The sequence below is a fragment of the Acipenser ruthenus genome, chromosome 9 (genome assembly GCF_902713425.1).
Source record: "Acipenser ruthenus chromosome 9, fAciRut3.2 maternal haplotype, whole genome shotgun sequence".
Taxonomy (NCBI): Eukaryota; Metazoa; Chordata; class Actinopteri; order Acipenseriformes; family Acipenseridae; genus Acipenser; species Acipenser ruthenus.
This window is the reverse complement of record NC_081197.1, coordinates 7,281,055-7,297,629: the sequence shown is the minus strand read 5'-3', so window position 1 is coordinate 7,297,629 and position 16,575 is coordinate 7,281,055. Positions and strand designations below refer to the sequence as shown.

The 16,575-nt window shown below is 41.3% G+C and overlaps 1 protein-coding gene across 1 annotated transcript in view; it reads left to right on the top strand.

Annotated features, from left to right (window-relative positions):
- The window catches only part of LOC117407232 (rho guanine nucleotide exchange factor 17-like), a 94,768-nt gene extending 78,974 nt beyond the window's left edge, over positions 1-15,794 (top strand). Inside the window, exons 5-21 of the mRNA XM_059031019.1 lie at positions 558-650; positions 1,855-2,031; positions 2,861-2,911; positions 3,225-3,334; positions 3,644-3,729; positions 4,036-4,154; positions 5,388-5,595; positions 5,958-6,031; positions 6,394-6,581; positions 7,006-7,250; positions 7,836-8,079; positions 8,405-8,491; positions 8,623-8,690; positions 9,055-9,203; positions 9,769-9,943; positions 10,707-10,973; positions 11,880-15,794. Of these exons, the coding sequence (XP_058887002.1) occupies positions 558-650; positions 1,855-2,031; positions 2,861-2,911; positions 3,225-3,334; positions 3,644-3,729; positions 4,036-4,154; positions 5,388-5,595; positions 5,958-6,031; positions 6,394-6,581; positions 7,006-7,250; positions 7,836-8,079; positions 8,405-8,491; positions 8,623-8,690; positions 9,055-9,203; positions 9,769-9,943; positions 10,707-10,973; positions 11,880-12,085 (2,547 nt within the window). The 3' untranslated portion in view covers positions 12,086-15,794. The remainder of the gene's footprint in view (positions 1-557; positions 651-1,854; positions 2,032-2,860; positions 2,912-3,224; positions 3,335-3,643; positions 3,730-4,035; positions 4,155-5,387; positions 5,596-5,957; positions 6,032-6,393; positions 6,582-7,005; positions 7,251-7,835; positions 8,080-8,404; positions 8,492-8,622; positions 8,691-9,054; positions 9,204-9,768; positions 9,944-10,706; positions 10,974-11,879) is intronic.
- The last annotated feature ends 781 nt before the right edge of the window (positions 15,795-16,575 follow it).

Here is a 16,575-nt window from a genome sequence, read left to right as displayed (position 1 = left end):
ACCTCTCTGGAAGTACACCGCTATGGAGTAGCCCTCTACTTCCTGTTGGTCTGCAGGTAATGTACCTTAACCCCCAAATGATCTCTGTCAGAAAAGATTTAACTCCATGACTGTACGTACAAAGCTAGAGCTGATTCTGATCCGATGCTTTACAACTCGTAGTAAAGAATGTCGTAATTTAGTTTTATGACAACTGGATAAACGATTCTCTTTATAGCAGTAAAAATGTAAGAGTGAAATACATGCACGTAAAGGACAGGCATCAACTCATATTCCCAGATGTTGATCCTCCCAATAAGCTAATGAATGCCCTACTGAGCTTACTCACAGCTGGATAAGTGGTTCTCTATAGAAAACTATGTAAAGTATGACCAGCATACCGTGAAGACCGGTGATTCCCCTTCGCCAAGGAAATGCATCTTCAGCTGGAGGTAACAAACAGTAGGAATGGGAGCTTAAAGATTTTCTGTAACAGTTTCTAAAACACCTAAAAGAAATGACCCTAGATCCTGCTTCTTTTCTGACAACACCTTCGTCTCACCATATTCAATTTGCAGCAATGCACAAGAGAGAACAAGGAGAAGCAAGCCCTCGCAGACTTAATGATCAAGCCAGTCCAGAGGATTCCTCGCTACGAGCTTCTCGTCAAGGTAGGAGGCTAGTTCTAATGTCACTGTGTTGATGAACGCAGCAGGCAGTGTGGTGTGGTGGTTACAAATGAGAGATAAGGAACCAAGACTCTTTGTGTGACCTTGGGGGCGAAAGCAGATCAAGAAAAACAAGTGCTTGTGGTAGGATACATGCATACTAGTTAATGGGTGATGAAATACACATTAAAAACAGATACCCACATGCGTTCCATTTATCCTAATAGGTTGTTAACACTGCATTGTATTACTGCAGCATTCTGGGCCATTTTAACACCTGCACCTGTTGTCGTGAATGTTGCAGCCTGAGCATTCTAGAAAAGCTTGCATGGATTAAGAGGGAGCAGTTCATCCCTTCACCCTTTTCAAACCAGAAATGTTTTTAAGATTTTTATAACTGAGTTATGTACTTCACCTTTACTGTGCAGTGCTTGTATTGTAGCAGGTTCTGTACGTGCTGTTAAAATAAGCACATGTGGAACTGGTCTACTGATCAGAGAAGCTGAAAGGCATGTCTTTTTATAGGTTTTAACAAGAAAGGATTGTGGGAAGCCACTTGTAATTGCAGATCATTTTTGGTTAAGAGTTTCCCCAGTTGAAGTGGAAACGTTTCATTGTCAGTCTGTTGTGACGCATGGCATTGATCAGCTCACATCTTTACACAGGCCTCCTTAGCCTCTGCTGGTTTAAATTGCCTGCAGATGACGCACACTTGTGTCTGACAAAAGATTACATTACTGATGGATCCTAATGTTTCACCAAACAGAATACCCTGGAAAACCAGCTCATTAGCTGTAAATCAATGTGTAACAAAGTAAATGCTCTAAAAAAAAGGGTACTATCATATGCTCAGTAAAAATGGAAAATCCTTTGCTTGTATTTTACTTTTCTGTCAACTGTTACAAGCATTTTTTACATACTACAAGAAAGTACAACAGTTAACTTCTCTTTGTGAACTCTCATCATGAGGACAAGGAGAAGTGCAGTAGGCCTTCTTGAATGCAGACTCTGCAGGACCTGGGTAGCCAGGAAATGTGCAAATACATCTGAATATTTTCGCTGAAATGACTTTGTTTTTTATCAGTCTTTACACCATGGGATCTTGGACCATCACTCCATACCACTTGGTAGTACCTCTACCTGCAGTGGTCCCGTGATCCCCCTAATCCCCACTGTTCAGTGATGTGTCTGCCTGTGTCAATGTCAGGACCTTTTGAAGCACACTCCTGAGGACCACCCAGACCATCCCTTCCTGTTGGACGCACAGAAGAATATCAAGCGACTGGCGGAGAGGATCAACAAGGGGAGAAAGAACGCAGAGGAAGTCGAGAGGGAGACTCGAGTGCTGCAGGAGATCGAGTCCCACGTTGAAGGGATAGAGAATGTATGTCTGTTTTCATTATTTTAATTTGACTGAAGGAGCACTTAGGAGGGAGAGTTCTGTGAAGCACGACTGAGCCCACACTCATGAATACCACTGCGTAACATAAAAGATATTTTGACAATATAATTGAGTCCCTTAATGGGCAATATCTGGCCTGCTGTTGCTAAAGAAACCCTTTTTTTTCAGTTGTTCAGTGTGAAAATATGGTTATGACAGGCCAAAAATCCTGGTCCCTAAAGTAATGATGTTGTGTATATTCCGTAGTTCACTAAAAGTGGTTTGTGCTGGAAACCCCAGGCAGGATTACTGTTTACCACCAGATCATTTGATTTATTACCCTGATGTTGAACTGGGTTGGAAACCACCACATTAAGGCATTCTACACTCAACGTATAATTCTACACCCTTTCCACTCTGTAATATAGACAGCTGTGTTTCTGATCACGATCAGTCAGAAAAAGCTGTTCTCTCTGGTTTTTATTGGAAAGGGATTTGCAGCACTCACCCTTAGTTCACACACAGTAGTACAGTGTGGGTCCTTCATGCTCTGTATCACCCAAGGTAGGTATGTTTTATCAATAACCAAAGATGTGGTAGAGATACAAAGCTGTTCAGTTTCAATACCATGGGTGTGAATTATGTATAGGATCTATAGGATGTAATGTACTGCAGATACAAATACAAAAGCATCCCTGGGTGTGTGTGTGTGTTTATTTATTTATTTATTTATTTATTTATTTTGACATGTATCGGTGAGTTAATATTCATGGAATCCAGAATACTACATTGATTTCAAATCTTTTTTTTTTTTTTTTTCCCCCCCCCACAGCTTTTGAATCCTCAAAGGAAGTTTCTAAGACAGGAGATGGTTGTGGAAGTGGTAAGTTTTTTTTTGTTTGTTTTTTTGGTGTCTTGAAGGTTAGTCCTTTTGCTGACCAGTTGTTTCTGGTTTCACTCGACTAGACATACAGGCAGTTTAGAAAATACCAGAAGTTACCGCAGATGGTTATAGGGGGCACTTTCAATCCATCCTAATTGAAGCCAGTAATGGTCAAGTGATGCATTGGTATCCCACACACCCCTACCCTGTGCTGATCACCACCTTGAATACTTTTGATTCTCTGGATTTTCTTGAACCCGATATACTGAAACTGCTGTCCTTCTGACTCTTCAAACTAACCTTCGTATTGCAGAAGGCTGTAGGCGGTAAAAAGGACCGGTCGCTATTCCTCTTCACTGACTTGCTGATTTGTACAACGCTGAAGCGAAAGTCAGGATCTCTTCGCCGCAGCTCTGTGAGCCTGTAAGTACACAGCATAGAAATGTGAATGGACTAAAGATCTGCATGTGGGACAGACTTGGCTAGTCATCTGTGAAGCAGCATAACATCGATGTCTGAGCGCTGTCTCTTAGTCATGTTCTATATTAAATGTCATCTGTCTTCCAGTTGCTCCCATCTCAATGCTGCTCGAATCCTTGCTGCTTGTATAAGGAAATGCAGGCCTTGGTAGGGCTGCAGGCCACCTGCATTATTCATACTGCAGTTCAGTGCAACAGGGTTCCACCTAGTGGTCACACTGCAAAATGAAAATCTTCTGACTTCTTTTCATAGCTATAATGCTGCAAATGTTATAGACACATCGAGCAAATACAAGTCTCTCTGGAAACTGCCTTTAGAAGACGTGGAAATAGTAAAAGGTATGCATTGTTTTTTATTTTATTTTTAATATTCATTTTTCCATAAGTGTTTTAAGACGTCTGGAACAACTGTCTAGCCTGACATATAGAAAACACAATGTTGTTAACCAATAATTTGCATTCTCATTTCTGCACTGCGTCCTTTAAACAGCTTTAAAAAAAAAAAGACAATCGTCAGTTTACAGCCCATGGATGCAGACTTTTTGAAACATTCGGTACCTCTGATGATAGTGTTGCAGAATACCTTTAATGAATACCTGCAGTTTCCTTGGCAAAAAAAAAAAAGTAACCCCCTCTCTTTCACAGGCACTTCCCAGGCGACGAACCGGGAGAACATTCAGAAGACTATAGGACGTCTAGATGAGGATCTCAGCACATTGGGGCAGATCAGCAAGCTGTCTGAGACACTCAGCTTCCCCCATCAGGTGAGCGGCAGATCCAGGAAGTACCTGCCCAAGCAAACTAGCTGCAGATTAACCCATTAGTGCCGTTGGAGCATTTTTTAACTGTCATCTACCTGTTTGTTAAAATGTTCTCTTGAACTATATTGTTATGATAACTTCCTTTAATTTTATTAACAGCAAAAGTTAAGTCTAAATGTAATGTATCAAATTACATCAATGTAGCTTGTGCTCTGATATTCAAAGAAGCATTTATTTGGTACTTAATGGGTTAATAAAATTGTATATTTCAATCAGTCTACTATCATGGGGTTTTTGTGAGCTGATTGCGATTGTCAAGCATTTGGCACTGGTGGGTCTCTCTCTGTCTCGCTCTCTCTCTCTCACACACTATAGTGACACACATTTCCAGGTATTTTCTATGACTATTTTGTCAACTTTAGGTATGGCTGCACCATCCATTTATCAGTTTTTAATGTTCATGTAAATTATTTAGACGCATGTTATTCAGTTGATGAAAAAGCTTACATTAAAAGGTGAACCACTGTCTTCGGCTACACATTGGCTACAGTCTTCTATCCATTAGTCTGTATGATTTTAATATGTACTGTAGAAGGGGTTTAGTTTTTCCCAGGAAGGATTTACTCTGGATAGTAAATGGGGGACTCTGGGGCTGGCTGCTTCCATGTCTGGGTGTTTAGTCTCATGGTTAGGCAAAGGATTAAGGGCAAGGGGGATCTTGGGTTCAAATATCAGGTCAGCCACTAACTCGCTATCAGAAAGTTCAAGGACTGCATTACTTAATAACATGCACCCACTGTGAAAAAATGCAGTGGAACTGGGACATGGCTGAAAATGAGACTAATGTTTTAGAGACGGTTGTGATCCACTCCCCGCGCCTCCACATGTCGGTGTCACATTATCTCTTTCAACTGTGCCTACTTGTGTACATGTCAAGGAACTCCTCTGAAACCTGCAGACTGCTATTGTAGTATATAACAGCAGACCAGAAAACGTATTGGCAACATCCAGTGAGTTTCTCACAGGATTGTGTAATAAGCTATTTAATTTAAAATGTAAAGGGAATAGTAATGAATATAAAAAAAAAATCACTCTGTGCCTCTCAGTGATTTTACTTAGTTATCAGTGTGACCATCTACAAATCATTTGAACACCACACTTGAATCGATTGCATATAAAGCAAACTACTCGGCTCTTGGTGTCGTGGTTCAGTGTCGCTTGTCTGTGTGTCTGTAGAGCCTGGATGATGTCATCAAGGACCTGATGGCCGCAGTGCATCGTGACCTGGCAGAGAAGCAGTCGCTCTCCTTCAGCATGACCTTCCCGCCCACCAAAGTGGAGCTGACAACCGCCTCGCTCGAGGGGAGCTTCGTATTTGAGTTCAGCGCACCGGACACGCGCAGCAACTTCGAGCAGGCCTTTGAGGATGCTAAGAAGAAACTGGGTACAGCACTGTCTGCGGCACCTTGTGATCCAACCACTGCAGCAAAAAGCATTACTTTATATAGGGAGTAACCATAGGGCCTTGCCATGTGTATGAGGCAAAAGTGTTTTTCCTGTCATTGACAGCAGCCTGGTATCTTGCTTTCACGAAGGTTTGGCACAAGACTGATGGGAATTTATACCCTGTGATTGCAGAATTCCCATCAGTCTGTTTTGCGTAGGTTTAGAAATAACTTGCGTACGACAATGATTTCTATTCAGGGACTTGAGAGGCTTAGTGAAAAGAGATGTTCAAATAGAATTTTTATTTAATCATATCGCATATTGCTGAATGTATTTACTCTTGTTTTCTCCTTTTTTAAGCAATGAACAAAGATCACTGGGACCCAGAGTTTCTGAAGGCTATTCCCATCATGAAAACAAGAAGCGGAATGCAGGTAGTTATCAAGGACTTCCCAAACACTGAGCCTTAATGCTGATCCTGTGCTGTTTTTAAATCACAAAAATCATACTGTTGTAATGGCTTGGCTTCCCATTGAACTGAATGAAGAGGCAAGGACTTGACCCGAACTGCTATCCTCACAGTTAATAAAATGAACATCTTGTCATTCAAGTGAAAAAGCCATCTCTTTAGAGAGTAAGTGCTGTACGTGTCTTCTGCTGATGTCAGTTTTATGAACTCATCAGCCACTCGGAGGAGATGCATTACACTGTACCTGGGGTTTCAGATTTAAGGTCGTTTCTGGCTTGTGATCCTGTTCAGAGTCCTCTCTTCCACTGTCTCTTGTCTTTGCCCTAGTTCTCCTGCGCGTCCCCCAGTCACAGCTGCCCTGAGAACACCTACGAGGTGTGGGTGTGTAACAGTGACGGCTACGTGGGTCAGGTCTGCCTCCTGAACATCAAGAACGAGCCCACCGTGGAGGCCTGCATCGCTGTGTGTTCAGCCCGCATCATCTGCATTGCCGCCGTGCCGGGCCTCAAAGGCAGGTCTGTTTGCGGTGCTGACGCCAGCTTGGCACAATTTAAATCACTAGTAGTTCAGAGGTATTTGAATGCTACTGGACAGCCTATAACTGTCATGAAGTGTGGTGTGTTCATAACCGAGAACTTCAGAAAAGAATAGCCAACAGAATACAGCAGGATTCTTGCTAATTTATTTGACTTTGCCCTTTTGAATAAAGGATTAGATTAGAAGGCCGAGTCATGCGTTGGTGTCAGCTGTGGCTTAGAATATCAGTCCTGTTCTTAATGGATTTTTAATTCAGCACTTTCAAATTGCTTCTCAAAGCACAGTCCCTTGAATTAAAACAGACTCATCAGTGAAGCACATCACCTGTGTACAATGTGAATCTGTGTACAGTGTGATTTGGATTGAAGTGGAATTGGAAGTGCATTGTGTTGTGTTTTGCAGGGAGCGCGGGGAATCCCTGCTGAGCCCCCCCTCCTCGGAGCCTAACCCCAACCCCCCCTCCTCGGAGCCACAGCTCCACATCTCGATCTCGGGGTCCTCCCTGGACCTGGCAGAGCCCCCCGACGGGGCGGGCCGGGAGCTGGTACCCTTCGATAGTGACGACACGGATGATGAGTCCTCGCCAAGCCCCTCCTCCACACTGCAGAGTCAGGCCAGCCGCTCCACCATCTCCTCCAGCTTTGGCAGTACGCACAAAGCATGAACAATGCTGTACCACCTTCTTCTTCTTCTTCTTCTTCTTCTTCTTCTTCTTCTTCTTCTTCTTCTTCTTCTTCTTCTTCTTCTTCTTCTTCTTCTTCTTCTTCTTCTTCTTCTTCTTCTTCTTCTTCTTTTTCTTCTTCTTCTTCTTCTTCTTTTTCTTCTTCTTCTTCTTCTTCTTCTTCTTTTTCTTCTTTTTCTTCTTTTTCTTCTTCTTTTTCTTCTTTTTCTTTTTCTTCTTTTTCTTCTTTTTCTTCTTCTTTTTCTTCTTCTTCTTTTTCTTCTTCTTCTTCTTTTTCTTTTTCTTCTTCTTTTTCTTCTTTTTCTTCTTTTTCTTCTTCTTTTTCTTCTTCTTCTTCTTCTTCTTCTTTTTCTTCTTCTTCTTTTTCTTCTTTTTCTTCTTCTTTTTCTTCTTCTTCTTTTTCTTCTTCTTCTTTTTCTTCTTTTTCTTCTTCTTTTTCTTCTTTTTCTTCTTTTTCTTCTTTTTCTTCTTCTTTTTCTTCTTCTTCTTTTTCTTCTTCTTCTTCTTCTTCTTCTTCTCTGTATGTAACTAACCTGTCCTGACCCTACAGATGAGGAAACAGCCAGCTCCAAAGAAATGGCGGCAGAGACGACAAGCTCGGAGGAGGAGCAGGAGTTCCCGGCCATCCCCAGCTCGTACGGTCAATCGTGCCTTAACAACGAGAGCCCCATGGACGGACGGGCAATGAGACGGTCAAGCCGGGGATCCTTCACCCGAGGCAGCCTGGAGGACCTTTTGAGCATCGATCCTGAGGCCTACCAGAGCTCAGTGTGGCTGGGCACCGAGGACGGCTGGTATGGGGGTTATTTATTCATTTGATTATTTTAGCTTTTATCACCAGATGCACACGTTTGTGATTAGCATTGCTTAAATTGCTTGCTCGCTCTATGTTCACTATAGAAACAGTTTATAAATATACCTTATCTTTTGTGGAGGTGTTGGTATTAAAAGGAGGGGTAGTTGCTGTAGTCTTGATGAAAAAGGTTGTGCAGATTTGGTAATATGGTTATAAAAGCCATTTAAATTCTATTTAGAAGTAGGTTTAGTGTTAACTGAAACTTGTCACCTTAAAGTGATGTTAGCCACAATATTTAGTTGTAATTATTTATTTTTTTGCAGCATCCATGTGTATCAGTCATCTGACAACATCCGAAACAGGAAGAACAGTATGAAGATGCAGCACTCCGCATCCGTGTTGTGTGTCTTGTAAGTTCTGCTGTGGGTTTCCCTGGTTTTGTAAACAGGCTGTGGTGCCAGATTACTTCCCAAGCACTGTGGATGAAAGCACTGTGGATGAAAGGGTTTCACTTAATTACTGTCTCCATTTCTGTTTGCAGGTACCTTGACAACAAGGTGTTTGTATCTCTGGCAAACGGTGAAATGATTGTCTATCAAAGGGAAGCAGGTGAGGAAACCAGGAGTGACCAGAGTCTGACTGGAGGCTGTCCCCAGCCAGGTTACATTCGTTCTGAATTCATATTTCACAGGGCAGGACCCACAGCCACTACTGAGGCTTTTACAGAGGCAATTAAAAAATATCTCAGACTGAAAGACCCTTAAACTGATATATGCATTTAAAAAACTATGGCCTAAATATGTCCAATTAATATATTATAAAGAAAGGGATAACAAAAACATTATAAATGTACTATGTATGTAAGATTTTCTTCGGTGATTTCATCTGGTCACAAAGGATTCCCTTCTGGTAAGGATGTTAGATTGGTGTAAAAGTGCTTCAGTCACTGATGTATTTCGGTATGTTCCTGCAGGAAGTTTCTGGGATCCCCAAAACTCCCAGACGTTGTGTCTGGGGACCCCTGGGAACCCAGTCACCAAGATGGTGCCAGTGGCAGGGAAGCTGTGGTGCGGCTGTCAAAACCGGGTCCTCATCATTAACACAGCCACACTCTCACAGGAGGTAATGATACCATGAGAGCCTCAAACCTTCGAGGGGATGTCTTTCATTGGTCATTGCTTAGATCAGGGGAAAGACAAAGTAGTACTTCCACTGCAGCAGAACACAGTGTCATCATTCCTGGTGTTTGGCTTTTGGGCTCAAGGTTGAACACTGAACGTCTCTCTTTAAAAAATATTAGCAGCTCCAAATGTTTAGCCACCTAGTGGTGACAAGTGCAAAGTAAAAATGTTATCAGAACTACAATATAAACCCTTAATTGAGACCACTCGGTCCTTAGCTGGCAGTTTTGAACAGCCGTCCTCATCAGAACTGCTCATCCAAATTTGAAACTTGGTAGAAGAAGTCATTCCAGATAATTTGAATAGTTTCTCTTCTTAACAACGCTATCACAGTGTAGGAAGATGACAACTTTGAAGCATTGGCCTTGTTTATGAGATGCCGATCGACATGCTCTGGATATTTGTCAAATGGCTTTTTCATGATATCAACACAAGACTTCTTGAAATCCTTGGTGGGGGGTATACAGCTTGTACGTCACTGACATGTCATGTTTGTTCCCCTCCAGCACATGTTCCAGATTGGGCAGGACAGTTCCCGTTGTGTGACGAGCATGGTGAGCTATGGCCTGGGTGTATGGATAGCCATCCAGGGTAGCGCTCAGGTGAGACTCTACCACGCTGCCACCTACGAGACCCTCACTGAGGTGGACGTGGCCCCCGCTGTGCACAAAATGCTGGCAGGTAAGCAGGTACAACTGAGAGACACAAGGAAGAGGGCTGAATTCTGGAGCCCATTTCTAAGGCCCTGGTACACATGTAGGAACCAGTGTTGTATTGACCCTCATTGCAGTTCAAGCCATTTAAGGCATTACTATGAGTCTCTATGTGTAATATGTCTATATGTCTAGGTAAGCTCAGGTGTATCCAGTTTGAGATGACTAACCCTTGCTATGTAGTTGCATTGCATTCAGCTGTTTCATTAAATGCATTACTACATTTGAAACAGATTTTTGTATAGTGTGTTATGTTTTATGTTACATTTAACAATTATTTAATTAACACAAAAAAGTTATGGATTTAAAGCTGTGATTTAATCTTTAATCTTTGTGCTTTTATACATGTTTGCAAGCATACACAAGTTTGAATCAAGGTCTAAATATTCGTTTTACAATCTGCATTGCTTTCCAGTGCACATAAAGGCAGTGCTGACAGCCTCTGACAGTTTAATTGAGCTGCAGTGTTATGTTTTTGGTATCCACATTTAATCCGTTTAACAACTAATGATAAGTTACACTCATAAAAAGGTGAACCTGTATTTTCTTATCTCTAGAGTCACCATATAAACTGTTTTGGCATGGTGCAAGGAGAAAAAAAAACTTTCCTCTTTTTATTCATTAGTCTTTTGGATTCATTAACGGCAGACCAACCAAAAAAGTCTGATCCTTAAACCGGTATTACAAGATTTGCTGCTTATAATATAATGTTTCTTTTTGTTCCCCTCCAGGTTCAGATGCCATAATCCGTCAGCACAAAGCCGCTTGCTTACGCATCACAGCACTCCTGGCCTGTAAAGACCTGCTGTGGATCGGGACAAGTGCTGGTGTGGTGTTAACACTGTCCATTCCACCCATGTCCACCAACACCAGCTCCCAGCGCACCCCTCTGGTACCTATGGGCTCCGCGCACGGACACACCGGCCACGTGCGCTTCCTCACCTCCATTGAGCTGCCTGAGGACTTCGATGAGGCCTTCCCACTGCCCAGAGAGCACGGTCAGTATTGTATGCAAATATTCAGCCAGAACTCCAAAAACACTTAGTCAGGGGTGGCCAAAGTGCCTGCCAGTCCTGGTCCTTGTTACTTTCAACCCTGTTCAAAATTGTTTAATTGAACCCATTACACCTCCATCAGGACCCAAAGTATTTATTTATTTCGTATTACCTGTTAAACCTAGTAAAATAAACTAACTAACTCCTTTAGGGTCTTGACGGAGGTTTAATTGGTTCAATTAAACAATTTTGAATGGGTTTTGGTAGAAATGTATGGAAGAAATATAGAGAGAAATGTGCCTTCATCACACAATGATTGCTGACTGGGAGAGTGTACCGTCACGTTTCTGAGGGTGGCACACAGACATGTACAGTAGTTTGTCAGGTGTTTGGTGCGAGTAATGTGATTCCAATGTGATGCAACAAGCCTTTCAACAACTCCCTGTGTTATTTACTGCAGTAGGAAAGCATCCGTTTTCAATTCAGGCAGGCTGCAGACTGACTGGTCCTTATGGATGATGAACCCACAGAAACTGTTGTTGCAGGGGATAAGGTCAGGGCAGTGGATATCTGCCAGGCTCATCCAATGCCCTAAAAGGGTTGTCACATAAAGTGTATCCTTGATATGTTGACAGTCTGGGGTCTTTGTCCTGTTCACGCATCAATAGTCTATCCTTCTGTTAATGCTTCTGATTCTGGAGCTGCATTTAGTGAGATGGCACTGATGGGGTTAATGTCCTTTCTTCAGTTAATGAATAGGTTTTCACGTAGCACTGTATAAACACTTCTTAGGTACAAGTGATTTCAACTGTGCTTCACTGTTGTTTTTGCACATCTCTGCAGTTGGGAATGACTGGTCTAGATGAAGGAGATGATTGGTTGACTTCCTGCCTGTCCTTTCCCCTGCAGGTAATTCCACCCTGGCTAGTGAGAGCCCTGCCGGGCTGCAGCAGCGAGACTCCACGAGGCGCAGGGCCTCCACCGTCATCCAGTCCAAATCCAACTTGCTGGTGATCAGCGGGGGTGATGGCTATGAAGACTTCCGGCTCACCAGCAGCAGTGAGACTGTGGGGCGCGACGACAGCACAAACCATCTCCTCCTGTGGAGGGTTTGATCCTCGCCACCGTCCTCTAATACTACTTGCTCACCAGCGACCCTGCGAAAAGTGCCAGTCGTTGTTACATGCACCGCTGCTGACCAACGGCTGATTGTCGTTGTCCCCCTGTGTGTGTGTGTCAGTTATTTTTTATTTTTTTGAGTTGTCGTTTACTCGGACGTCTTGTCTGTACATGCATGGGTGTTTTTGAACACTAAAAGGGTCGCTTCAAAGCGCTGTTTTAACGTTGTTTGGTGTAAGAATTAAACCTCGCACAGCTCGCGTTGTGTCCGGCTGTGTCTTCATGTTGCACCATTTGAGCTTCACAGGCAGGAGGAGGACACTGAAGACAGATGATGATTTATGATAAATAATTAAATGGAGTCTCTCCGCTTATTGTCTGAACTCTCCACTGGAATCGAGGAGAAAAGAAAAAGAAAGTCGTGCAATCGGTACATTAGTGACATTCACCAAACGTATTTGGTCAGCCTTACGGTACTAGAAATCACACAGCTACTGGGTGCATTCTGGCCTGTTTGTTTGGGTCACGTTATCACCACGTGGGTTTATAAGTGGAAAAAGCTCTTAGTTCTGTGCTATCTTAAAGTGTTGGTTCCAGGATTGTGGAAGCAGACTTGATGCACAAAGGAGATTTGGTTTCTAACCAGAGAGTGGATCGCAGGCTGTGAGAAGCACATGAGTGGCATGAAAGAAAGCATGAAAAGCTGCAATCACGCTTCGGATTATCATTATTATTATTATTATTATTTTTTTTTAACCTACACTCATTTTTCTAGGGCTGCATTGGCAATACACAATGAGCATTTTAATTTTGTGTTAACTACTGTTTCGTGCTTGGTTGTGTCAGATTGTGACTTTTATTTTCTCTTCGAAGGAAGACATTTCTTTTTTTTATTTGATTTTTTTTAAACTGAAGAGAGCGTGCAAAATTTAACAAATGTGCAATATGTGGCCACGGTACCTGAAAAGTAACTTGTTAACATGTTTATTATAATTATATTTTTTTTATTTTTTTTTTGCTACATAACTACATGCACTAAGATTAGCTTGTGCCTCTCTTCAAACTTCAGAACCACAATTTTCATACTGCCACATAATCACTTTATTTTATTGGTGTGTGTGTGTGTGTGTTTTTATTTGATGTTTTTGTTAAAGGCCGCAGTACTAGACAAAGCTTATCTTTCTGGTTTGTGGTGCTTTTATTGGTCCTCTATGTACAGTATTTATGTTTCATTTTATACTAGTTATCTTTTACAGCACTTAATTTATGCATTTATCTTTCCCTTAGCGCTAGACACAGATGAGGAAACAGGTGGCTGGTTAGATTTTTTTCAGAGCAGCTTGCAGCTGTAGTAACTGCCTGCACCACCACATGTAAAATCTCTTCAGTTCCATTGCGAACACTGTTCCATTACATACAAACGATGGAAATGAGGATATGTGAACCATGCAAAATCACAACTGTGGGTTAAATATACAGTCTAAACTCTATGATAGAGTTTATCTCGCAAAGGATACTTAGCAAAACAATCTAAAATGAGTACAGGGTGGATTTTTTACCACAAAAGCTGTGGCCATGTGGCTTTATTATGTGTTTAATCAGTTCATTTCCCTGAAATTCAAATGACTGTCAAGGATCTTAAAGGGGGTGCTGACCGAGGTTTTAAAATCCATTTTATTAGCACAGGCAGTGTTATCACTAGCCCCCGTTTTGGTTGTTTGCATGTTTTGTATTCCACAATTAGGGAAATGCCGATATTTCAAAGACAAGGCTGCAGATAGAAAGTTCCTGCTGCTCACATAAACTCACTCCAGTGGTCTAGCTGCAGCCATGACCTACCGCCAAAGTACCAGGATACACTAGTTTATCTATAGCATTGGATTTTCATATCCTGAAGTAACGTTAAAATAATAATAATAAAATAAAACAGAAAAAGTGAAGAACCGAAATATTCTCTGGACAATTAAAGGCGTGTGTAATAAAGTTAATGTAGCTAACAGGAAGTACAGATATGGATTTTAAACCATTGGTTAGCACTTCTTGAAAGGGAATATCAAATCTAGATTTTCTGCACATGTCTATGTGCTTTATCAACACAGCCTCTTAAAAAAGACTTGCAGGTGGTAAAAAGGGGGGAAACAATCTACTTCTGTTTGCAAAATATCTTCCCTATGGACATTTTCTTTTTTTTTTTTTTAACTTAGCTGTATGGTCACTAGTAGTTTGTCTTCCACCCTCAAAGGGCTAGATGGCTGTTTTACTTTTCTGCTGCCCTTTGTCAAAAGACTAATGGATCTCAATTTTACAGTAGAAAGCTGCTTGGCAAATTGTCTTTAAGCGAGAAAACACAACAGGAAACCAGAAATTAAGGGAGTAATAGTTGTGGATCCACTGTGCATGGTATGTTACATGGTTATCTTATGTTAAAACAGCTTTAAAAAAACAGCATATTTTTCTGTGAAATACTTTACCCCATTTCAGAATTAAATCATTCTGAATCTTGTACAGATTTCAAATTAGAGATGTTTTCACATTGGTTTAAATTAAGAAATTGTTTTCCTGCCCTAATGCAATGAGTTCACTTCCTGTTTTACCTGTAATATGACCTAACCTGCTGCCCATTAGAGGTCAGATGGGATTATATTTCCTGTAACACAGGAAGCAGATGTATAGCACTGTGGAAGATTAAACATGCCTCTTTGTATGCTGGTAGAAATTGGTGATTTTGAAGGACAGTAAAAATCACAGAGGAAGCGATGAGCAGAAAATGTGGCTTTGATTTGATTTTTCAGAGAAGCATTGTAATTAAGTAACAATAACAAGTGATTTAAGCCACAAGTACCCTTTTTTGCCCATCTACTGGTAAAACACTTACACGGTTAAAACAAAGAGCTCCACAATGATCAGGAGAGTAGTTAATTTGATAGCTGCCTGCCGGCTGACGCTCCTATGATAGCAGTAAGTAACAGTGCTTCTACAACCAAAATTACATGTGTGTGTGTGTTGTGGCGAATAATAAGAACAAATTAAGTGAGATAATGTGTTTCCAAAGTGCATGGAAACTATATATCTTCAGTTCACACTCCACACCCATTCGGCACTCGGTACTGTATGAGAGGTAATGTGCATTGCATTTTAAAGCAGCCTGGTGTTAAACACCTTGTGACTTAATTTTAAAGGGTTTTACATCATTGAAAAGAAGAGGACGGTGTTTGTAGGGTGACGAGGAAGAAGGGGGTTAATTTGGAGGGGGGGGGGGGAGGAGAAATAAAAATGCAGTGCTAATTATTTACCACACGAAAAACAAACACAGCTCTTCAAATCTGAATATCATGCAGATGGTTAATTGTTAATGTTTGCAGAACGCGTGTAGCACTGTCTTTGTAAGTAGCCATTCCGCCTGTCTGTGTGTGAAAGAAGCCACCTTTGTGTATTGTAAATATTGGTATATATGACCTTTTCTGTACATACTGTTCCCAATCTTCAATTGTTGATATGAATCTAATGGCATATTTTTATATACTTGTTTAAGTTTTCTTAGGTACGCCTATTGTGCCGTTGCATTTAAATTATAACTACTACAGTATTTTAAAGAAGAAAAAAAAAACTGTCATATTACAAATTCATGGTTATCACGTATTCCTGTTATGTTTTTGTCACTGTGGGTTCTTTGTAATTAAAAAAGTTCACTGGTGCCAGACTCCAGACATGTTAGCACTTTATTTCTGACTAACATGCAAGTGTGGGGCTGGGTGTGTTCATACATACTGTATCACACATATCACTGAAAGACCATTTAAAGAGCAAGTACTGTAGCTTCAATGAATTATTCAACTATGTGGGACAATAAACAATATCAGCCATGTGCAAAAATCTCAATCCATCACCAGCACCCCCCTGTGAATCGAAATCTTGGTGATTCACCAACAGCTACGCCAGTGTGATTAACCATCGTCAAAAAATCACCATCCACCCCCGAAACACTAGCTCATACTTCTAAAAAGACACCTATGTTCCAGCTCCTGAATTCAAAACACCGTAGCACAGCATTAGAGTGCGTGCTGTAAGAACCAATCTGAATGAATGCAATCATCATAAAAAGGAAAAATGCAAAAATGAAACGTGAAGCGTCTTACTCTTCAACTAAATTGGTGCAGAATGCCATTATTATGTTACCATATCATGATGGTGAGACATATAGGGGCCGAGATAAATAAACAGTTCATGGAATAACAGTTATAGGTGTCAGCCAATGCACCCTCACTTTCTTATCACTCTGACCTGGACGGAAAAAAAAAAATGGCATAACTATTACAGCATTATAGTATAGCTATAGCTGGGTAATTAAAGTTGGTTTACCTCCAAGATGCTGTACGCTATACAAGGGGATATTGACCACTGAGAGAACCCCCTAAAGAAGTCTGAACAGGAATCTTAGTATTCTGCATCTGTGTGCTAGTGTGAGGGATTTGAAGGCCTAGCACTT